This window comes from Capricornis sumatraensis, chromosome 4, assembly GCF_032405125.1.
Source record: "Capricornis sumatraensis isolate serow.1 chromosome 4, serow.2, whole genome shotgun sequence".
NCBI classification, from domain to species: domain Eukaryota; kingdom Metazoa; phylum Chordata; class Mammalia; order Artiodactyla; family Bovidae; genus Capricornis; species Capricornis sumatraensis.
Window position 1 is genome coordinate 104,673,946 of NC_091072.1, and position 24,192 is coordinate 104,698,137.

The 24,192-nt window shown below is 38.6% G+C and overlaps 1 protein-coding gene across 2 annotated transcripts in view; it reads left to right on the plus strand.

Annotated features, from left to right (window-relative positions):
• Window positions 1–24,192, plus strand: part of CFAP54 (cilia and flagella associated protein 54) — a 324,342-nt gene that overhangs the window by 43,621 nt on the left and 256,529 nt on the right. For both annotated transcript variants that reach the window (XM_068971780.1, XM_068971781.1), the window contains exons 14-19: window positions 779–929; window positions 5,340–5,416; window positions 11,851–11,979; window positions 12,326–12,452; window positions 18,489–18,575; window positions 18,667–18,788. In XM_068971780.1, the coding sequence (XP_068827881.1) occupies window positions 779–929; window positions 5,340–5,416; window positions 11,851–11,979; window positions 12,326–12,452; window positions 18,489–18,575; window positions 18,667–18,788 (693 nt within the window). The remainder of the gene's footprint in view (window positions 1–778; window positions 930–5,339; window positions 5,417–11,850; window positions 11,980–12,325; window positions 12,453–18,488; window positions 18,576–18,666; window positions 18,789–24,192) is intronic.

The following is a 24,192-nucleotide window of genomic DNA, read 5'->3' on the forward strand; positions in this document are numbered from 1 at the left end:
TAGCTATATTAGGATGCATAGACATAATTTTATCATATACTCTAATGAAACAATGATGTAGGTGCATAAATGTTGTTTTCCCATTTTAACTCCCAAAGTGTGATGGCTAATTTTATGTGCTAAGCTTTGAGATTATAGGCATGAAAAACAGCTTCTAAGGCACCCAGTGTAGAGCCTGAAACACCTACTTCGCCCTCACTATTTGGGAGGACTTTGATAGTGATAGCCACTGCTGCTTTTTGAAGAGAGAATGACAGTTTTGAGGATACAGATAATCTTCATTGATACATAAAAAAGTCAGATGATAATTTTCTGTTATAGCTATAGATATGCAGACTACAAGCTAAATAATTCTTCTTCATGAATATGTATAAACAGTGATCATTAACTGTCATCTTATTAGGATTATTGATTTTCTATTACTTATAATTAAGATCCACTGATAAAAAGGTGTTAGTCACTCAGTCATGTCCAACTCTTTGCGACCCCACGCACTGTAGCCTGCCAGATTCCTCTGTCCATGGGATCCTCCAGGCAAGAAACTGGGGTAGGTTGCCATTCCCTTCTCCAGGGGATCTTCCTGACCCAGGGATCGAACCCAGGTCTCCTGCATTTCAGACGGATTCTTTACCATCTCAGTCACCAAGGAAGCTAGTACCTGTGTAACATTATATTAGAAGGTGGTGATTTCAAGGAAGTACTCAATTTTATAAAATGTGACTCTTTCTACAATGTAGTACACTTTCAATTGATTTTACTGTGTATTTTCTCTTTTTAGTGGATTTATCTTCTGTGGCAGATAAATGAAATCATTCACTGCTGTAAGATGGAAGACATTGACGTTGTGATGGTGGCAGAGATCACGTTACGATTAAGTGAAATATTGGAGTCTTTAGGAAACCCAAGAAGAAAATTTAAAAAATTTCTAGGTAAGATATTGAATTAAAAGGCATGAGGTTATTAATATGTATATATGAATATATAAGCACAAATTGTAATACTGTTTAACATCCTTTAATGGAAATCAGACATTTCAGTATTGTGCTTCATCAATGACATAATCAAAGATAGAAGTAATACAGATTCAACCAAGTTCATGTTAAAAAGTTACATGCTTTCTGGTTCAGTGGCAAATGAGAATCTTTGCGTCTTCTCCTCACTCATATATTTCCCTTCTCTGTCCCTCATTGTCCACCTACACCACTCACCCTCCATCCCCATTCTTCCTTTTTTCTTTCCTCTCCTCCTTTTAATCCTACTTCCTCCTCTTCCATTTCCTACTAGAGTGTATATTTCTTGAAGGAAGAGAACGTATTCTGGTCACCATAATTCTTGACACCATCATGCTGCCTGCCACAGAGGAAGAGCTGGAATGAGTGGATCCATGTCCTTCTACCTTTTGTCTCCTTTTAAAGTCTCTTCTCTCTTGATTCCCTCCTTTGGAAATTCTTCTTTCTTCCTTTGTCCTGTTTCTTCTTTTCTTTTTCCTTTTTATCTTCTTCCTTTTTTTGCCCCCCCTTTCTCACTCATTCTCCTCTTCTCCCTCTCCAATCCCTTCCTGCCACTATTCTGTTCTCCTTCTGGGAGGTGCCTTCTCTCAGAGGATGCTTTGACCTCCTCATTCTTTCTTCTGCCTGTGATTGAACCCCAGAGTTGTCTGTGTCATCAGGTAACTTACATACAGAAAATGAGGTAGAGGAGCATAGGGGTGCCTGCTTTCCTGTCTTACCCCTCTTATAGTGTGTGTGTGCCATCTGAGGGATTCAGTAATAAAAGAGTTATTGTAATAATTGTTCTCCCAGAGATTCGCTAATCTGGCACTCCATTTGTTGAGCTCAGCTTTGCAGATTGAATTGGATAACTATGGTTCTCAAAGTTTGGTTGATACAAGTATCACTTGGAAACTTGTTAAAAATACAAGGCTCAGTTCTGTTGCACCTCAGTTAGTATGGACCTTTCTAGTCTTGATTAGCTTACCAGGTGATTTTGATACACTTACAAGTTTGAGGACCACTGGTTAGAGTTTTCTGGCTAACTAATACTTTCAATGACTTGAAGTCTTATTTTTTTCTAACTTTATAGTTTTTATTTTGTATTGGGGTGTAGCCAGTGAACGATATTGTGGTAGTTTTAGGTGAACAGTGAAGGGACTCAGTCATGCATATACGTGTATCCATTCTCCTCCAAACGCCCCTCCCATCCAAACTGGCACATAACATTGAGTACAGTTCTATGTACTATGTAATAGGTCCTTGTTGCTTATCCATTTTGAATATAGCAGTGTGTACATGACCTTCCCAAGCTTCCTAACTATCCCTTCCCTGCCCCAGGAACCATAAGTGCATTTTCTAAGTTTGTGAGTCTTTTTCTTTTTGTAAGTAAGTTCATTTGTGTTATTTCTTTTTAGATTCCACATATAAGTGGTGTCATGTGATATTGCTCTTTCTCTGTCTTGAAGTCATACTTTTTGACATATCCTGCCTTAAAACATTTTTCCTTTTTAAAATTTTTATTATGTAGAATTTCAAATAGAGACATGAAATAAGTCACTGAGTACTCATCATCCAGTACCAGTAATTATGAACATTTTGTCAACCTTATTTATTCTCTCTTGGCAACACTTTCTTTTTTTCCTGGAGAGTTTTAAGGCAGACAGCATGTCATTCACCAACAAATACCTCAGCATATACATATACATGTGTGTGTGTGTTGGTCTATCTAACAGAAGGTTTTTTTTCTTTTTACACAACCACAATGCTATTAATACATCATACCTTACGAAATTAGCAAACATTCCTATGCCCCTGATTGTATTAAAATCTCTTAAGTTGGTTTGTTTCAATCAGGATCCAGTTGAGCCCATACATTTTTTTTTCGAATCTCTCTCTGTAACCTATAGTCCTCCTGTCCTTACTCCTGAAGGAACTGAATCATCTCCCTGCAAGATTTGCCACATGCTGGACTTGGCTATTTGCGTCCTTATGGTGTTAACTTTTTTCTCTACCTGGTAGTTAGGTGATACGTTTTCAAAAAGTTTTCCTTGTCAATCTTGTTTTTTTTGGCAAGCCTACTTCATGCATACTCCCTATTGCATTGAGTCAGGAAGTATGTAATGCCTGATTGTCTCACTTGTTATGATACAAAGATTTACCAGTGAGTTCAGGTGTTGTCACCTTGACCTTTTTCCTGGATTGGTTTCCCCAGAAGCAGATTCTGAGACAAAGAGCTGAGTGTAGCAATTTATTTGGACTGCTATCCAGGGAAGCAGGGTGGTGGGGTGAAGCGGGACAGAAGGAAAGGAAGCCAGTAGAGGGTACTGGAAGTTCATGAGAAGGCTGCTGTTGTGGGTATAGGGCTTAGTCCCACAAGGGGCTTCCAGAAGACTGTATAGAATGTGCCTTAAAGAGCTGGGAGGCTGGGGTGTTTGTCTGACCTTTATCTGTCATTGGTTGAAGGCTACTGGAGTAGGGGTGGAGGGAAGCCAGAAGGGGCTTCTGACTTCTATCATCTCATCCATAGGTATTCTGTTGATTTCTTAAGCTATTTGGCTAATCTGGTTATTTTTAATCTTGTGGTAGACACTATATTTGCTACTAATATTTTATAAGAGTAACTTGAAGCCTTAGATGATCTGTTCTTCCAGGGAAGATTTATGTTTGCTTTTGCCAGATACATGAAGGCACTGCAACTTCAGGTTCCTATTAATCCACTTTGAGATATTAAGATAATTTAAAGGTGAAGTGAAGTGAAGTGAAGTGAAGTGAAGTGAAGTCGCTCAGCCGTGTCCGACTCTTTGCGACCCCATGGACTGTAGCCTACCAGGCTCCATCCATGAGATTTTCCAGGCAAGAATACTGGAGTGGGTTGTCATTTCCTTCTCCAGAGGATTTTCCCGACCCAGGGATCGAACCCGGGTCTCCCACATTGCAGGCAGACGCTTTACCGTCTGAGCCACCAGGGAAGCAAAAGATGCTCTTTATTCAGTCTATTTTGAGTTACTCTGACTCCTAGGATGTAGCCCCTTCTGGCTTTTCACCCTTGGTGGGCCCTGGATACCAATCTCTGTTGCTTTAGCTCCTCAAGGGTGTCAAAGCACCATTCAGCTTCTCAGCTTACCTTTCCAGGGCTGACAAAAATCTTCGGAGGGGAAAGTAACTCGAAGGACATTCTCTAGGCCCTGGGCTCGCTTCCCAAGATCGAGAGGACACTCTCTTTCCAAGATACTGGCTCTGTACTGATATTTTCATTATTTTCTTAACTTGCAGAAAAAAAACCACAAAAACAACCCTGTATTTTTCCAGCTTTTCCAGCCAGGGGAATGTTTCCAGAATATCTGTTACTAGAACCAAAAAGTCTAATGATTACTTTTAGAAAAAAATGTCTATTCTTATTAAATTTATTGTTTTGTTTACTTTGGGGAGACTAATGTTTTATTGTATTTTATATTCTTTAATTATGGATGGGCTTCATACAACTGATTATACTGATCCTTTGTTAAAATATTTGATTTCTAAAGAACTAATCAATATTAGAGCATGATCCATTTGTAAATTTGAAAACATCTACATTTATGTCCTGAGCAGTTGTCCCCATTTAGATATGTAAATTTTAATTTTTCCAACGTTACTCTCATCATCTTATCGGCATGTAAAACACAAAGTACAAGTCATTCTTTCTAAGTTAATTATGATAATCTGCTTCAAGATGTTTATTAATATTAGTCTATTAAATAATTCATTGTTTAATTGGAATTACTGAAAAAATTTTAGACCAGGAAATTAGCATTGTCATATACATTTTCATTATTTGTATTCCTTTAATTAAAGCCAGACTTCTCTGACATTTGTCTAAATTTACTGTTATTTTATGAATGCTTTTCAATGGATTTTCCATAGAATATACAGAAAGACAATCTCTTTATCATAATATTACCTTGCTGATAATCAAGATTTTTGAATTGGTTTGTTGTATTACAAAATGCTCTTAATTTTATAAAGACAAAATATAACTAGCTGGAAGAAATAATTTGGTATGTAACTTCTAAGTGTTGAATCATTTCTAAACTCATGAATAATTAAAAAGATAACTAATTTAGCATAACTTTTTTATGATTATGATTCACTGTTAATTCCCAGTTTTTTTTTCCATCCTTTTATTTCCTTTGGTCCTTTTTCTCTCCATTTCTTTCTCTCCTACTCACTCCTTCTCTTCTTCCTATTTTTCCTCTCCTTTATTCTCTTTTTCCTGAACTCCCTCCTTCTTTCCCCTGCTTCCTTTCCTCCCTCCCTCCCTTCTTTCTTCCTCTTTCCTTCCTTCCTCTCTTTCTGTCTGTTTTTCAGATGTATCTTTAAAGAAAGGGACTAGTGAAACCTTTGGGGCTCCAAAAGGGAGCATAGATATTCTTCCAATAATAAAGGTAAGGTACTGCAAAATATTTTAGAAAATACAGTTAAAAACATTTAATTTTAAATGTTTTAAAATTAAACTTTTAAAAATACTATTACATCTGTAAATGTATAATGGTAATTTTGAGTATTTAATATCTGAGAAATTATGGTTTCTATATACATTGAGAACTATAGGAATATTTTTCTACCTTTTGTTTTTACTTTAGAAAAAAATCCAATCAGCTTCAAAAATAAGCTAGATAAAGGGTCTTAGAAGGAGTTATAGTTATATTACTATTGATATTTTGAATGTTGTATTTCATAGACTCACAGAGCAAGGACGTCCTCCTTAGCACTTACCTGCTTTATGAGTCGATGAGTTACAACATTTAAAAAAGTAGCTCACTTTTTATGTTAGTGCTGTGTTTGTGAGGTTGATTTGTATAGTCACAGTGATCATTTTTACTACTACATTCTATTGGATCAAGGTTGCACAGCTAAGTGGATTTGAAGTTAGAGTGTTTCCTTCAAAGTTCAGGCATTTAGTGACTATGCTATGCTGTCCATTGATTTAAAAAAAGAGTGGTCTTCAGACTACTTGTATAAAATATACTTTTTTTTCTTTTTTAATTATTTTAATTTTTTTTTTTACTTTACAATACTGTATTGGTTTTGCCATACATTAACATGAATCTACCACAGGTGCACATGAGTTCCCAACCCTGAACCCCCCTCCCACCTCCCTCCCCATATCATCTCTCTGGGTCATCCCAGTGCACCAGCCCCAAGCATCCCGTATGCTATATTGAACCTAGACTAGCAATTCGTCTCTTACATGATAGTATACATGTTTCAATGCCACCCTCCCAAATCATCCTACCCTCTCCCTCTCCCACAGATTCCAAAAGTCTGCTCTTTACATCTGTGTCTCCCTTGCCGTCCCACACACAGGGCCATCACTACCATCCCTCTAAGCTCCATATATATGTGTTAGTATACTGTATTGGTGTTTTTCTTTCTGGCTTACTTCACTCTGTATAATCGGCTCCAGTTTCATCCACCTCATGAGAACTGATTCAAATGTATTCTTTTTAATGGCTGAGTAATACTCCATTGTGTATATGTACCACAGGTTCCTTATCCATTCATCTACTGATGGACATCTAGGTTGCTTCCATGTCCTGGCTATTATAAACAGTGCTGCGATGAACATTGGGGTACATGTGTCTCTTTCAATTCTGGTTTCCTTGGTGTGTATGCCGAGCAGTGGGATTGCTGGGTCATAGGGCAGTTCTATTTGCAGTTTTTTAAGGAATCTCCACACTGTTCTCCATAGTGGCTGTACTAGTTTGCATTCCCACCAACAGTGTAAGAGGGTTTCCTTTTCTCCACACCCTCTCCAGCATTTATTGCTTGTAGACTTTTGGATCGCAGCCATTCTGACTGGTGTGAAATGGTACCTTATTGTGGTCTTGAATTGCATTTCTCTGATAATGAGTGATGTTGAGCATCTTTTCATGTGTTTTTAGCCATCAGTATGTCTTCTTTGGAGAAATGTCTATTTAGTTCTTTGGCCCATTGTTTGACTGGGTCATTTATTTTTCTGGAATTGAGCTGCATAAGTTGCTTGTATATTTTTGAGATTGGTTGTTTGTCAGTTGCTTCATTTGCTATTATTTTCTCCCATTCCGAAGGCTGTCTTTTCACCTTGCTTAGAGTTTCCTTTGTTGTGCAGAGCTTTTAATTTTAATTAGACACCATTTGTTTATTTTTGCTTTCATTTCCAGTATTCTGGGAGGTGGATCATAGAGGATCCTGCTGTGATTTATGTCGGAGAGTGTTTTGCCTATGTTCTCCTCTAGGAGTTTTATAGTTTCTGGTCTTACATTTAGATCTTTAATCCATTTTGAGTTTATTTTTGTGAATGGTGTTAGAAAATGTTCTAGTTTCATTCTTTTACAAGTGGTTGACCAGTTTTCCCAGCACCACTTGTTAAAGAGATTGTCTTTAATCAATTGTACATTCTTGCCTCCTTTGTCGAAGATAAGGTGTCCATAGGTGTGTGGATTTATCTCTGGGCTTTCTATTTTGTTCCATTGATCTATATTTCTGTCTGTCTGTATTAAAAAATATACTTTTTTAATACACAAAAATGCAAATGCTAAGAAACTGGGTATAAATCAAATATCATAAGTATATCAGAACTTTCTTGAATATTATATTCATCTCTAATAAAAGGCTTCACAGAATGCAGTTTTGAGTTTTCTATGCTGCATTGTGTCTTTAGAGTTGAGAAATTTGAAACTGACAACAGAAGATGTTTGAACTATGTAAGAGATTGAGGGGACATAAGAGCTGTCTGCCAGTGGCTTTTCCAGGGATCATTTGCAGTGCTTATTAAATACGTAGCTTCCTATTTCCCATTTTGGACATAGTGAATCATAATTTCAGGTATGAGGGTCTCAAAAGTTTGTAATTCAGGTGTGAAGCTCTTAAAAGTTTGCCAGATAGATTCTTAAGGAAACTAGAATTTAAGAATTACTTACTCAGTATACTGGCACTTATTCTGTGAGGCTTTGTACAGGAATAGGAATACTAGTAGAGGTTACAAAGTACTAGATTTTGACTTGGATAGAAAAATTCTGGCCATAAAGGCACTAAATGAAATGGATTTCTTAGAAAGTGACCATGAAGAAACTGAAAATCATTTATGAATTATTGCTACTGTTTTTAAATTAGAAAAATGCACCCTTTTCTTGATATAATTTATTTCCATCTGCTAGGAAATTGTCAAAATAACCATAGAAGTCTATGATGACTAGAGTGTGAATAGCACCTCTAAACTTGTGCCACACACTACCTGCTCAGCTGTATGGGGGTGTGCGGTATATGGAGTAAGGGTGATTCACTGATATGGCCTAAGGGCATAGCAGTTGATATTGGGGGCCTTGGAGTTGAATTCTGACTTTAATGTTGACTGTGTGATCTTACATAATCTGTTTGAATGTGTGTTCTCCTTTGTAAGATGATAACAGTAATATCTATTCTACTGATAGTTTTTAAGTGATTCAGTCCAAATGAGATGTTGGTAACATTGTGGCACATGGTAGCAACTCAGTTTTTGTCTTACATTTCACAAAGGACACTGAATCTCAACCTAGAGTCTCAGAGCTGTTTGGAAGGGAGTGAAGTGGGGAGAAGGAGTGAGAATGTATTGTAAGGAGTGTCCAAAATCCATATGCTCACCTAGCAGAGTCTGCAGGTGGGGTAAACTGTGTATCTTTCATGTTTGTTGTTAATGTTCCCCCCCTAAGTTGTATCCCACTCTCTGCAACCACATGGACTGCAGTACTTCAGCGTTCCCTGTTTTTCACTATCTCCTGGAGTTTGCTCAGACTCATGTCCATTGAGTTGATGATGCCATGTCATCTAGCCATCTCATCCTCTGTCGCTCCTGTTTACTCTTGTTCTCACTCTGTCCCAGCATCAGGGTCCTTTCTAATCAGTTAGCTCTTGGCATCAGGTGGCCAAGATATGATATCTTGCATATACATGTGCAACTATTTAGAAAATATATAGGGTACTATTGCAGTTATATTTTTAAAAATTTACTTTCAAGTTTTACTGAATTCATGGCTATTTTTCACAAATAGATTATAGTGTTAGTTGCTCAGTCGTGTCCAACTCTTTGTGACCCCATGGACTGTAGCCCACCAGCCTCCTCTGTCCATGGAATTCTCCAGGCAAGAATACTAAAGTGGATAGCCATTCCCAACAGAGAATAATAAGTACCTCATAGGATTATAGTAATTTAAAAATTAGTCCACATAAAGCATTTAGCCTAGCACTTGGAACATATTTTAATTCAATATTAGCTGTAATGATATTACAGTATTAGCTGGGCTTCCCTTGTGGCTCAAACAGTAAAGAATCTGCCTGTAATGCAGGAGAATCAGGCTCAACCTCTGGGTTGGGAAGATTCCCCTGGAGAAGGAATTGGCAACCCACTTCAGTACTCTTGTCTGGAGAATTCTATGGACAGAGAATTCCATGGATAGGCAACAGTTCATGGGATCGCAAAGAGTTGGACATGATTGAGCAACTAACTTTCATTTTCACTAGCTGTAATATTGACAAAAGTGACGGTGGTGGTGATGATGATGCTAGAATGTGTGTGTGTGTGTGTGGGAGGTCTTTGAAACTTTTTGGTGTTAAAAGCTGTGCTTAGAGACTTCTGTTTGTGGCTAAATGGGAAACTAGATGACCTGAAAAAAGCTCTTGCTGCAAAATACCTGGAAATTTTGGAGAAAATTGAACAAATATCCTCAAGCACACCACAGAGTTCACAAGAAAGTAAGGTAAATCCCAGGAGCCAAAATAGAAAGGAGAACTGAAAACCAGAATGGTCAGTTTATGAATAGATGCTGTGGTAGGTTGTTGGTCTCAGTTACAAAGAAATTTAAATTAACCACCACCTAGGGAAAAGAGATGAGCCTTGAACACATGAGAGATGGGGCTTGGAACTCAGACTCACACATTTAGATAGAGCCTACAAGACTTATCCCAGGAAAAGGTCAACTAGAAAAGTATCTGCCTATTCGATAAGGAGGTTTCTCAGTTTGGGTATTGAGAACTGGAGTAAACATGAGAAAATCTCTCTTCCTGATAATTTGGGCCTGCCCTCATGTTGGTTTGTCATTCAAATTTACACTGCTTGGGTTGCTTAGGAAACTCTCGGAGCCTATGATTCCTTTCTTTTTCAATTAAAAACTTTTACTGAAGTATAGTTGATTTATAATGTTGTTTATTTCTTCTCTACAGCAAAGTGATTCGTTATGCATCTATATTCTTTTCCATTATGTTTTATCAGGAGATATTGAGTATAGTTTCCTGTGCTGTATGGTAGGACCTTGTTTATGAACCTGTGATTCTTGAATGGAAATATCTAGCTATTTATATGTTGAATGGATGTGTGTAATCAAATTATGTATATTCTAGAATGCAGGGAGGATTTAACACTAGAAATTCCATAATGCAATACACCACATTTGCAGATGAAAAGGAAAAAATATGACCTCATCATCAGATAAAGAGATGCAACAAAAGCATTTGACGAAATTCAACAATCACCTTTTAAAGAATAACTCTTAACAAGTTAGGAATAGAAGAGAACTTTTGTATCCCATAAAGGGTATCAACCAAGATACCCTTTAATGATGGTTACACCTATGGTAAAAGATTAAAGTGAAAGTGAAGTTGCTCAGTCATGTCTGACTTTGCTACGCCATGGACTGTAGCCTACCAGGATCCTCAGTCCATGGGATTTTCCAGGCAAGAATACTGGAGTGGGTTGCCATTTCCTTCTCCAGGGGTTCTTCCTGACCCAGGGATCAAACCTGGGTCTCCCGCATTGTAGGCAGACACTTTACCATCTGAGCTACCAAGGAAGCTGGTAGATTAAAAGTAATCCCTTTATCCTGATGTAAAAACTTAGATGTCTGTCATTCTTCTAATCAACATGCCCTAGGGGTCTTAGCTGTGTGAAAAAAGACAAGCAGAAGAAAAGGTAGGCCAGTAAAGAAGTCTCAGACTAGTATAGTAACATTGCACACTTTTAGTAATAGCAGTCTAAAGGTCCATGGGGGGAAGAGTGGATAAGTGAATTGTGATGCAGTCCTCAGCATACTACCATTTCGTCCCAGCCATGAAGGTGAATCAGCTGCAGTGGCCTTGAACTAGAGTCAGCTGGTATCATTGCTATCCCCTTCCGTAATCAGCTTCACACTAGAGTGAGAAAGACCTGGAGCTACATTTCCCACCATCTCATTTCCGTATGGTTCTAGGTTAGTCTTCCAATCATGGGTATTTGAACGAATTTGTTATATACAAGGGAAGAGAGAGTTCTTATACTGCAGAGGAGGATGCAAGAAGATAATTGATCAGCCTTGCTGAGCAAGCCCTTGCAGTTCGTTTGTTTCAGTGTGGTAGACACTTGAGATTGTCACCTGGCTCCTGGATTCTTAGCTTGCTGAATGCGGTAAAGTCATCCCTGGGAGCTCTCTTGATCTTTGCTCCCCCAGGGCTTCCAGCAGTGATGGACACTTCTAGTTCTGTCCATTAAATCCTCTTCTGCTTGGAAACTTAGAGTAGCTCTGTGTTCTTAACCAGACCCTGCCAGACACCCTGAGTTGTAGGAGAAGGTTTCAATGACATACAGTTGAGTAAAAAAAATGAACTGCAGAATTTTACAAGAGAATCAAAAACACACAAAGCTATATTGCATCTTGTTAGTGGACACATACATATGTACTAAAAATTTAAAAACATGCAAAAGAATGAAAACCAAATTCAAGGACAGTGGCTTCCTTGGGAGGGGGTTTTGAATTACTGTGAAGTTTGGAAGTGTTGTATATGATTTTCCCTTAAATCTGAATTTTCTGTTTTGTTTATAAAATTACTTTAGAAAAAACCTGAAGAACAGTTATTTTTGGCCTATGAACTTCTTGACAGAGCCATTGGTGGCATAAATTTGAACTGCATGTTAACTGCTTTGCCAAATGGATCATCAGTGATTGACCATTGCTATGCCACGGTGAGAATGAGAAACTCTTACATTAGACTTGTTGTCCTTAACTAGGAAGCATAGGTAAGTAAAGAATGATCTATGGTGGTTCCCCTCTCACAGACTGGAAATAAATTCCTCTCCTCTCAGAAAAAATCAAGGAGGGTGAGGAGTCTTTGAACCTGTCATTGAAAGGCCATTGGTGAATGTGGAAAGTGGATTAATTATTGTGTAAGCCAGATTTTAAAGGGTTGAGAAGTGATCATAACTTAAAGGCTAAGAATAAAATGATAACCTGAATAATAATAGGTAGAGCTATTTTTGTATATTTCAGTAACTATATTCCTTTTTAATTTTTGCTTCAATTCCACTGAAGCACAACCACTATGTAGATGGAGACATGTGCAAACCAGTCACACCGAATAATTTCATAATGGATTTGCATCTTGAACTAATTCAAGCCCAGCACCGAATAGCTGTTGTACTTCTTGACCAGTTGCAAGGTAGTAGTCATCAAAGCAGATAACTTGTTCTGAATCTACTTTAAGACATGTTCAAGCATGGAATCAATTGGATTTGTGAATAATGTTCTTGTTGACTGGGTGTTTTTCAGATAAATTTGGTTGGTTTGTTTTTTCTTACTTCCCTGATTAATATCAATAGATTTCTTTCATTATTTCTTTACACCTTGCTTAGCAAATCAGTAAATTTCTGAAAAATTAAATTATTTGAATTGTAGTAAATTATTGGTATTTTCTTAATTAAGCAAACATTTATTGAAGTGAATATCAAGATCTGGGAACTGTTTTTAGGCTTGGTCCAAAAAAGACACAGCCTTTAATTTTGAGATCTAGATAAGTAAGCTAGCTATAACAGTCAAGGTTAATAAATGCAGTGGAAGTGGACTCAGTGTTTGCTCTTGGCACACAGAAGAGTCTAACTGACAAGAAAGTCAGGGATGGCTTCCTGAAAGAGAAGAGAGTTGACCAGAAAGCTAGCAAATGCCTTTATGAAGAAAATTGAAACAGAGGCAGTCATTTTGAATGGAGAAAGCAACTTTTAGCAAGGTGGAAGCAATTATATGAAGTATAGAAACTGCTGGAGTTCTCTTATGGCTGCAGTAAAGAGCACACGTGGGAGACTGACACAACTAAGCCTAGAGGTAGATCACAGAGCCTGAAGGGTTAAAGGGTTATATATTATCCTGAAGCTATTGAACTGACGTGAACTGAACTGAATTGAAAAATTTAGAAAGATATCTCTGACAGCAGTGTCAGGGGCTAGATGGGTGGGATTATGTCGCATCATATACATGGTTTGTTGTTCAGTCACTCAGTCATGTCCAGCTCTTTGTGACCCCATGAACCCCAGCATGCCAGGCTTCCCTTTCCTTCACCATCTCCCGGAGTTTGCTCAAACTCATGTCCATTGAGTTGGTGATGCCGTTCAACCATCTTGTCCTCTGTCATCCCCTTCTCCTCCTGCATTCTCTCTTTCCCAGCATCAAGGTCTTTTCTAATGAATCAGCTCTTCGCATCAGGTGGCCAGAGTATTGGAGCTTCAGCTTCAGCATCAGTCCTTCCAGTGAATATTCAGGACTGATTTCCTTTAGGATTAACTGGTTTGAAAATAGATTTAATCAAATGCTGGTTAATTAAGTAATATTTGAGTGCACATTTTTTTCTCCTCAGCTTTATTAAGAGATTATTGACAATTACATTATGTAAGTTCAGGTGGACCATGTGCAGATCTGCTACACTAATACATTGTAAAATGATCATTGTTGTAGCATTAGCTGACAGCTCTAGCACATTACATAATCGCTGTTTCTACTTTTGTGGTGAGAATCACTTAACAACTTATAAATATATACTCCAGTGTTATTAACTATGATCCATGCTATATATTAGCTCCCCAGAGTTTATTCATCTTATGACTGGTAGTTTGTACCCTTTCACCAATATCTGTTTCTCCATTCCCTCAGCCCCTGGTAACCACCACTCTACTTTGTATTTCTATGAGTTTGGCTTTTTTAGATTCCTTGTAAAAGTGATGTTATCCAATATTTGTCTTTCTCTGTATGATTATTTCACCTAGCATGATGCCCTCAAGTTTTATGCATGTTATTGCAACTGGCAGGATTTCCTTCTTTCTCATGACTGAATAATATTCCATTGTGCATGTGATATATATCTATATCTATCTACCTCTATATGTGCATCACATCTTCTTTCTACATTCACCCATTGATGGACACTTAGGTCATTGCAATATCTTTGTTGCCAAATCTTAGCTATTGTGAATAATGTTGCATTGAAAATGGGACCATAGCTATCTCTGAGATCTTATTTTCATTTCTTTTGTGGATATATCCAGAAGTAGATTTCTGGATCATATAGTAGTTCTTTTAATTTTTGGAAACCTCCATAATGTTTTCTATAGGGGCTTAACCAATTTACACCTCCACGAACAGTGCACAGTGGTTCCCTTTTGTCCACATCTTTGCCAGTGTTTGTTATCTCTTGTTGTCTTGATGATCAGTTCAGTTTAGTTGCTCAGTTGTGTTCAACTCTTTGTGACCCTGTGGACTGCAGCATGCCAGGCTTCCCTGTACATCACCAACTCCAGGAGCTTACTCAAGCTCATGTCCATTGAGTCAATGATGCCATCATCATCCCCTTCTCCTTCCACCTTCAATCTTTCCCATCATCAGGGTCTTTTCTAATGAGTCAGGTCTTTGCATCAGGTAGCCAGAATATTGGCACTTTAGCTTCAGCATCAAGTCCTTCCAATGAATATTCAGGACTGATTTCCTTTAGGATTAACTAGTTTGATATCATCATTCTAGTTGATAGCCATTCTAATAGGCATGAGGTAATATCTCCTTGTGGTTTTGATTTGCATTTTCCTGATGATTAGTGATATTCAGCATCTTTTCATGTACTAGAGAGCTATTTGTATATTTTCCTTAGAAAAGTGTCATTTAGTTACTCTGCCCATTAAAATCAGAGTTTTATTATTAAGTTATATGAGTTCTTTATATATTTTGGAGGTATGTATGTACATATATTTACATGGAATTAGTTATTATTTCTTTGCAGTATCTGGATCTGCTTGATATTTTTCTCTGCCTTATTGAATTACCACCCTGGCACAGGTGATCACTTTTTTCCTCCTGTCATGCATTACTGTCTATGCTGCTGTCTGACTAATGTTGCCTAAAGACTGCTTTTGTCATTCTTGAGAACTTTACAATGGGTGTCTGTTGATGATTGTGCTATAAAGTGTAACTCCTGTATTGGGCATTAAAGTTTTTCTTGCAGTCTCATCTTTCTTATCTCCAATGATTATCATCATGAGAACTATCACTTAATTAGCATTTATAATACCCTAGGTGCTGAGAGAATGGTGCTTTATTTTCTGTTTTCCATGCAGGTAAATTTCCTTATCCTTTGCCATTAAAGAAACTTTATATTTTTAAATGATGTCTGTTGACATCTTTTCATCAGGCAGTCATCATCCCATGGTGGCTCATGTGCATTAGCACAAATAATTAAACCTCAATAAAAGGGTTTATTGTAAGCTTATTACAGATACCCTATTTCCAGTTCTTTTGAGAACCAGATCTAGAAAATCAAGAAAGTTTCTTGATATATTTTCTACCTCCCTGGGTCAGCATACCTTCATCTTCTTTTCCCTCATCCTGCTACCTCTTTCCTGGACCACCATGATGGTCAGTCTCAGCTACATATCAGGATCTCTCACTGCTCATAACCAGCTGGCAATAGTTTGTGAGACACTGATTTTATCAGCCACAGATAGAGCAGAGTGGAGATCTTCATGTGGTACCCAGAACTCTTGCAGGGACCATGGATGGAGCAATTTTGAAAAGCTTTTGAGGAAGGAAAGTGACCAAAAGTAGGTTGGATCCTTTTTATCAACATTCAAGATGATTTTATTTAAGGTGAAATAGAAAATCAAATATTTTTATAACTTGAAAATTCTTCATGTTCTCATAATGTGGCTAATAAAAGAATCTAATGATAAAACTCTATTAGGTTTGTTTGAATTTTTATCTATTAATGAAAAAAGATGACCTATGATAGAGGATTTGATTTAGATCATACCTGAATGGTCTAGTGGTTTTCCCTACTTTCTTCAATTTAAGTCTGAATTTGGCAAAAGGAGTTCATGATCTGAGCCACAGTCAGCTCCTGGTCTTGTTTTTGCTGACTGTATAGAGCTTCTCCATCTTTGGCTGCAAAGAATATATCAGTCTGATTTCAGTGTTGACCATTTGGTGATGTCCATGTGTAGAGTCATCTCTTGTGTTGTTGGAAGAGGGTGTTTGCTATGACCAGTATGTTCTCTTGGCAAAACTCTTCTAGCCTTTGCCCTGCTTCATTCTGTACTCCAAGGCCAAATTTGCCTGTTACTCCAGGTGTTTCTTGACTTCCTACTTTTGCATTCCAATCCCCTATAATGAAAAGGACATCTTTTTTGGGTGTTAGTTCTAGGAAGTCTTGTAGGTCTTCATAGAACTGTTTGAATTCAGCTTCTTTGGTGTTACTGGTCTGGGCATAGACTTGGGTTACTGTGACATTGAATGGTTTGCCTTGGAAATGAACAGAGATCATTCTGTCGTTTTTGAGATTGCATCCAAGTACTACATTTCAGACTCTTTTGTTGAGTATGATGGCTACTCCTTTTCTTTTAAGGGATTCTTGCCCACCATAGTATATGTAATGATCATCTGAGTTAAATTCACCCATTCCAGTCCATTTTAGTTTGCTGATTCCTAGAATGTTGACTTTCACTCTTGCCATCTCCTGTTTGACCACTTCCAGTTTGCTTTGATTCATGGACTTAACATTCCAGGTTCCTATGCATTATTGCTCTTTACAGCATCAGACCTTGCTTCCATCACCTGTCACATCCACAACTGGATGTTGTTTTTGCTTTGGCTCCATCTCTTCATTCTTCCTGCAGTTATTTCTCCACTGATCTCCTGTAGCATATTGGGCACCTACCGACCTGGGGAGTTCATCTTTCAGTGTCCTATCTTTTTGCCTTTTGATACTGTTCATGGGGTTCTCAAGGCAAGGATAGTGAAGTGGTTTGCCATTCCCTTCTCTCGTGGACCACATTTTGTCAGAACTTTCCACCATGACCCATCTGTCTTGGTGGCCCTACACTGCATGTAAAGTATGAACTTCCAGATGTTCAAGCTGGTTTTAGAAAAGGCAGAGGAACTAGAGATCAAATTGCCAACATCCTCTGGATCATCAAAAAAGCAAGAGAGTTCCAGAAAAAGATCTATTTCTGATTTATTGACTATGCCAAAGCCTTTGACTATGTGGATGACAACAAACTGAAAAATTCTGGAAGAGATGGGAATACCAGACCACCTGACCTGCCTCCTGAGAAATCTGTATGCAGGTCAGGAAGCAACAGTTAGAACTGGACATGGAACAACAGACTGGTTTCAAATAGGAAAAGGAGTATGTCAAGGCTGTATATTGTTACCCTGCTTATTTAACTTATATGCAGAGTACATCATGAGAAATGCTGGGCTGGATGAAGCGCAAGCTAGAATCAAGATTGCTGGGAGAAATATCAATAATCTCAGATATGCAGGTAATACCACCCTTATGGCAGAAAGTGAAGAACAGCTAAAGAACCTCTTGATGAAAGTGAAAGAGGAAAGTGAAAAAATTGGCTTAAAACTCAACATTCAGAAAACTAAGATCATGGCATCTGGCCTCATTACTTCATGGGAAATAGATGGGGAAACAGTGGAAACAGTGTCAGACTTTATTTTTTTCGGCTCCAAAATCACTGCAGATGGTGATTGCAGCCATGAAATTAAAAGACGCTTACTCCCTGGAAGAAAAGTTATGACCAACCTAGACAGCATATTCAAAAGCAGAGACATTACTTTGCCAACAGAGGTCTATCTAGTCAATGCTATGGTTTTTTCCACTAGTCATTTATGGATGTATGAGTTGGAGTATAAGGAAAGCTGAGCACCAAAGAATTGATTCTTTTGAACTGTGGTGTTGGAGGACACTCTTGAGAGTCCCTTGGACTGCAAGGAGATCCATCCAGTCCATCCTAAAGGAAATCAGTTCTGAATATTCATTGGAAGGACTGATGCTGAAGCTGAAACTCCAGTACTTTGGCCACTGATGAGAAGAGCTGACTCATTTGAAAAGACCGTGATGCTGGGAAAGATTGAAGGCAGGAGGAGAAGGGGATGACAGAGGATGAGGTGGTTGGATGGATCACTGACTCAATGGACTTGAGTTTGAGTAAACTCTGAGAGTTGGTGATAGACAGGGCGTCCTGGCCTACCGCAGTCCATGGAGTTGAAAAAGAGTCGGATGTACTGAGCGACTGAACTGAGCTGAACTGAATGATAGAGGAAGCAATAATTTTACAAATAGATAGTTACTCTTTAGTGTTTAGAAAATATTTCCTTTCTTGAATGTAAGCCTAATTGTAATGACAGTCTTCTTCTTCTCTTTCTTCTTCTTCAGTTTTGCAGACTCCAACTGTGAGCAAAAATACATCTACCAAAGGTACAGAGAAGCTAAAAAAACCTGCAAGCCCTGATTGTTTTACAGGTAATTAAAATTTGGATAAAATGCTTTTCTAAATTTCTTCAAGATAGTTATTATGTTGCCCTTTTGGTAAAATAGTTGTCTGCTTTTACAGAATTAAGTGTGATGAATAAAATAAGGAAGAATAAGCTATCTAAAGCAATTTATTTGATGCAGAAAACTCTTCTAATATTTGAGAAAGATGCAACCTGTTCTTCTCTACAGAACTACTTGACGGTAACAGTGTACCATTCCTTACATTAGTCCAGACTTGAAACCCCTGGTAAAAATGAATGATTTATTGCCCTTTTCTAAAAATAATGTGTTGCCCTTAACATTAGATTATGAACTTTAAGATTTGCTGTGTTTAGTCCTCTCTTTGTGAAGTAAAATAGTTCTAGCAGGAAAATTAATATATATCCCCTGCCTTGAACTCCCTTGAAGTGAGAGATTCTCCCTCTGCAGGGGGGTAGCTTACATAGGGAACCAAATAAAATCAGAAGGGTTCAAAATGAGGTAAACTGTAGAATGTAAGTGACACTGTGTATGCATAAATGCATTCCTTACTATGGAACTAAAATACTTAAAGTCCTGGGGCTAAAGCACCTTTCCTTAGATGGAGATTGCTGATTTATGGACCAATTGCCTTGCTGTTGTCTCTCTGTGACCTGGACATTGTTCTGTCTGCTTACTAATTCATTTATGTTGATTTTAGAGTTTAAATTTCTGAGGGGAATCACATTTCTGTTTTATTTTGTCCCTATGCATCACAAAACTTTGTGTTGGCTGAATGAATGGTACATGATAAATTAGAGACTACCAGTAGCTTGACTGACACAGGATAGAAGAGTGCAGGTCAAAGCTAGGGGGAGGATACAGAGCTGAAGAGGAGTCTGACATACAGTGGGATCCTATAATAGAAGAGGGAAAGGAGATGAGACTGAAAGCACATACAGTGCGATTCCCCTTCAACGGAGGGTGGACTGCAGAGCAGACACCTCATCCCTCTGATGTAGAAGCCAAGGAGCAGCAGACAGATATAGATTTCAATAAGTCTGTTGTGGAGGCAGAGAGTTGAGTGGATACTTTCTTATCTTAATCATCTGTTAAAGTAGGAGGCAAGGAAATCTGCCAACTATGGCGTGTGGGGCTGGGTAGATGGACTGAGGAGAGAGAAAGTGATGGGAGAGTGCAGAGGAATGGATGAAGGAGCTGACTCTAAGATAAAGGACTGGCCAGCATCCTGAAGTTCTAGCTGAGGTTGAAGACCATGGACTTCCAGAAGGCCCCACATGCATGCTGGTATGATGTTATCCTGGTGTGGTATTCTTAGTAGCTGTGACAGTAGAATACTTGTGGCAGTAGAGATCTGTACCAGACTGGGTTTCTTAAAAAGTATGGAATTATAGGTTAAAAGTTCACAGTGAAAAATGGGTGCAGGTTGAGTAGGGAAGGCAGTAACACCCACCAAGGCTTTTAAAGACTTGGTAGACTATGGAGATACCAAGAGATCAGGCCTGTCTATGAGGTTGAAGGCCATAAAATCAGAATTTGAGGGAGTTAGAAAGATAGGTGTTTGAAGTCAGAAAGTAGAATATTGGAATTTCAGATTTCTGGCATGTAGTGTTTCCTGATCATGAGTCCGTCACTTCATTTATCCAACAAATGGTTTTGAGGGCCTGTGATCTATTCAACAAATGTTTCAAAGGAAGTTGACTATGTGCCTGGTATTATGCTAAGTACAGGGGATAAAAACAAAGATTCTTTCTTTATTCAACCGATATTGATGGATTGCCTACTCTTTGTGGTTTCTGCCTTCAAGATAAATCCAACCTATAGGAAAATAGACATGTAAGTAAGTGATTACGAGTCATTGTCATAAGTGCTTTAATTGCAAGAGTGCCAGGGAAATTCAGGAAGAGAATACGTAACCCAACAGTGGAGAATATTTGAGGAAAATTTAGAAAAGATGACACAAAGTTGAATACTGAAAGACAGGCAGGAGTTGCCAGAGACAGAGAAAGACAAAGGTGGAAAGGACATGCAAGGCAGAGAAAACAACTTGTGCAAAGGTCCTGAGGCTGGATGGGTCATAGAATGCTTGTAGTCCTGTAGGTCATTCAGTGTGACAGAAGCTAAGATGCAATGGCAAAGGGCAGAGGGGTGTTTGGAAAGGATAGTAAAAGGTGAGGCCAGAAAGAAAGTAGAGTCTAGTTCAAAAAAATCTAAGGATTCTGGATGGATGCTGCCACTATTCAAGGGGAGGAAGTCTGTCCTGGCCATATTCAGGGAGAGCCTTGATACATTACAATCTCCAGCATTTGAATGAAGGAATTTGATGATGGTGTTGGATAATCTCAGCTGACCAGGCCAAGCGGTATCTGATCTTTGTCGGAAGACTCCTGGGGTGCGTTTAGGATCCCATTTCTTAGCAGATGCTTGTACAACCAATCTTTATTACCCAGTGTTTGGAGGACATTGGTACCGCAGTCCTATTTCGATGGCAAGTAAAGATTATCTTTTAGAACTATTTCTTTCAGGACTCATCTCATGGCCTCTTAGAGTTCAGAGAGAGTAAATCCTTCATGATTTTCCCTTTTGTTTTATTATGACACAATTTTGTCTTTATGCTGTAATTTACCCATTCCCCTGTTATGTCTCTATCTTCCCACTATCGTGACTGGAAATACACTGGAGATGTGGTGAAGTGTTCATTTTCTTCTGCTTGTGTATCTTTTCTTTCTATTTCTTAAGTGAAACTATTTTAACTTAAGAAAAATTATAATATCCTCTTAAACTCATGAGAAGCATTTAGAGGCTCCACTTTTTTTTATGAGGGGCCCTCCATAAGGATTGTCACAGCTGGGAAATGTTGAATATTTTTTTTAGAAGTCCTGAAATCATCCATTGCCACCTCTGCTCCTCCATGCAATTTTTTATCCTAGTGTTAAAAAGCTTAATGATTAGTCCTCAGGGTACTCTCATAAACGACGATGTTATGGATCAAATAATTGCCAAAATTTCTTTCCTTGAAGAAGACAAATAAATTTCTTTCCCTTGGCAATCATTTTTCTTTCAGGCTATATTACAGCATACTTTACATTATCATCATCTGGTAATAGAATTATCCCCAAATCAGTATCTGATGTGTCACCTGATACCATAAAAAAGATTTGGAAAGTCTGGGTCTTTGCAGAACTCTTCAATAATTCATACCGTGTTTCAGTTTTTCAGAAGTTTCCTGACCTCTTAGAGATGAATGCTCTCATCAGGTGTCTGTCTTATTCTAAGTCCATTAAAGGTGGACCAGCTTGTTGCCACGGATAAGGGACCAAATTTTGATAAGAACCTGTTAGCCTTCCAGATGAGATGGTTGGCTTTTTTTTTTTTGGTGGGGATTAATTTTTCTCATTTTCCTCTCTTTGTTTTTTGACTTCTTAGAGTCCTTGTTGGCATTTTACACACTATACCTCCAATTTATTTTAATGGCTTACACCTAGAACCAGCCTGAGATGTCCCTGATCTTCTACTTCTGATCAAATAGAGGGGTCAGCATATGGCTTATGATCTTCACTCTTAGTTCACTTCAGAGTCCAGCACTCTGACACTGAGCATCTTTACAGTGCAATTTCTCACTGGACAGAGGCAGGAATACTCTTCAATGCAAGTGTTAAGGTTACCAGGGCAGGTTATGTACTGCTGTTTTCTGTCTAGCATCCACTTTCCTTTCCAAATGTCATCTTTGGAGGAATTTCTTCTTCCCCACTAGATGTAATCAGGTGGGACTTTTCAGGGCCACTTTTCTCAGCCAGCCAAGAGGATGACTGGTGAGGCAAGCTAAGCCAATAGGTTGTTCCCTCCTTGGAATCTGAATCTTGAGCAGAGGGATAAAAAGACAAAAACTAGTTGGCATTCAGGACTTTCCAGGTGTCTCAATGATAAAGATTCCTCCTGCCAATGGAGGAGCCTTAGGAGACAGGGGTTCAATCCGTGGGCTGGGAAGATTCCCTGGAAGAGGAAATGGCAACCCACGGACAGAGGAGCCTGGTGGACTATAGTCCATGAGGTTGCAAGGAGTCAGACATGACTGAGAATGCACACACACACACACACACACACACACACACACACACGATTCCCTGGAGGAAGAAATGGCAACCCACGGACAGAGGAGCCTGGTGGACTATAGTCCATGAGGTTGCAAGGAGTCAGACATGACTGAGCATACACACACACACACACACACACACACACACACACACACACACACACACACAGAGTTGGCATTCATTCATTCGTTCTGATACCCATGTCCTGATCAGATTCTTTTAGTTGTATTCTGAGGACTGTCTTGCCTCTGGTCCTGCTGTGGTCAAAATCTCATTTTCCTGTTGCTTCTGTTACCAAAGAACCCTAACTGATGCATCTGGTGATCTCCTTGTACTGTTTGTTGAAACTTAAATCAGTAATTGACTGTTCCAAAATTCAGTTATAGTGCTTCAACTCTAAGCAAAGAGAGCATTATGGATTAGCAGGTTATTTTTTATAATCAACACAAAATCTAATTTTATGGCCCTAATTTGGAACCATAACTAATGAAGAAGCCCAGCCACTAGAAGTTCTAATCACTCCTGGTTTTAATATTTCCTGAATTTACAACTAAGGGCTTCCCAGGTGGTGCAGTGGTAAAGAATCTGCCTGCCAGTGCAGGTGATACAAGAGACCTGGGTTTGATCCCTGGGTCAGGAAGATCCCCTGGAGGAGGAAATAGCAACCCACTCCAGTATTCTTGCCTGGAGAATTCCATGGACAGAGGAGCCTGGTGGGCTATAACCCATGGGGTGGTAGAGTCAGCCATGACTGAGGGACTGAGCACAGTGCAGAGCTCCTAAATACTATTGTATTAACTATGTTACCAACTGAAATGATTTCCCTATTTTGTAGCATTTTAGTCAAATCAATCCTATTTGCTTTTTTGAGGAAAAGTATATGTAAACCAATTTATTTCAGAGATCTTCTCAGTTCTTTTAAACAGTTCTTTTAAATTGTTCCAGGCTAAAATCTTCCTCATAAAGAGTAAACCCCTTTTTGATTCTGACCCCCCTCTTATGAGGTCATATTTTGACCCCAAGTCTTCAAAAGACTTCACTCTTTTAGCGTATTTACATTTTAGGATTTTTTCTTTTAAATATTTTGAGGTTATTGCAGAGAAAACATCATCTAGGTTGCCTTTTCATGCTTCTTTTAAACTTCACTTTGTATTAAGACAAGAAATCATAGTGGTTAGATGTAGAAGGATCTTGATTAGAGCTGTGGTTCTGCTGCTGACTAGCTATATGACCAAGGTCAAGTTACTTATGGTCTCTTAAGTTTTAATTTCTTCATTTGTAAAGTGAGTGATCTTGGGAAAGAGTTAATGAAATGCCTATAAAATGCTTAACATTTGGCACAGAGTAAGCAGTCAATAAGGGCTTCCCTGGTGGCTCAGATGGTAAAGAATTGGCCTGCAATTTAGGAGACCTGGGTTTGATCCCTGGGGTGGCAGGATCCCCTGGAGGAGGGCATGGAAACCCACTCCAGTATTCTAGCCTGGAGAATCCCCATGGATCGAAAAGCCTGGTGGGCTACAGTCCACAAAGAG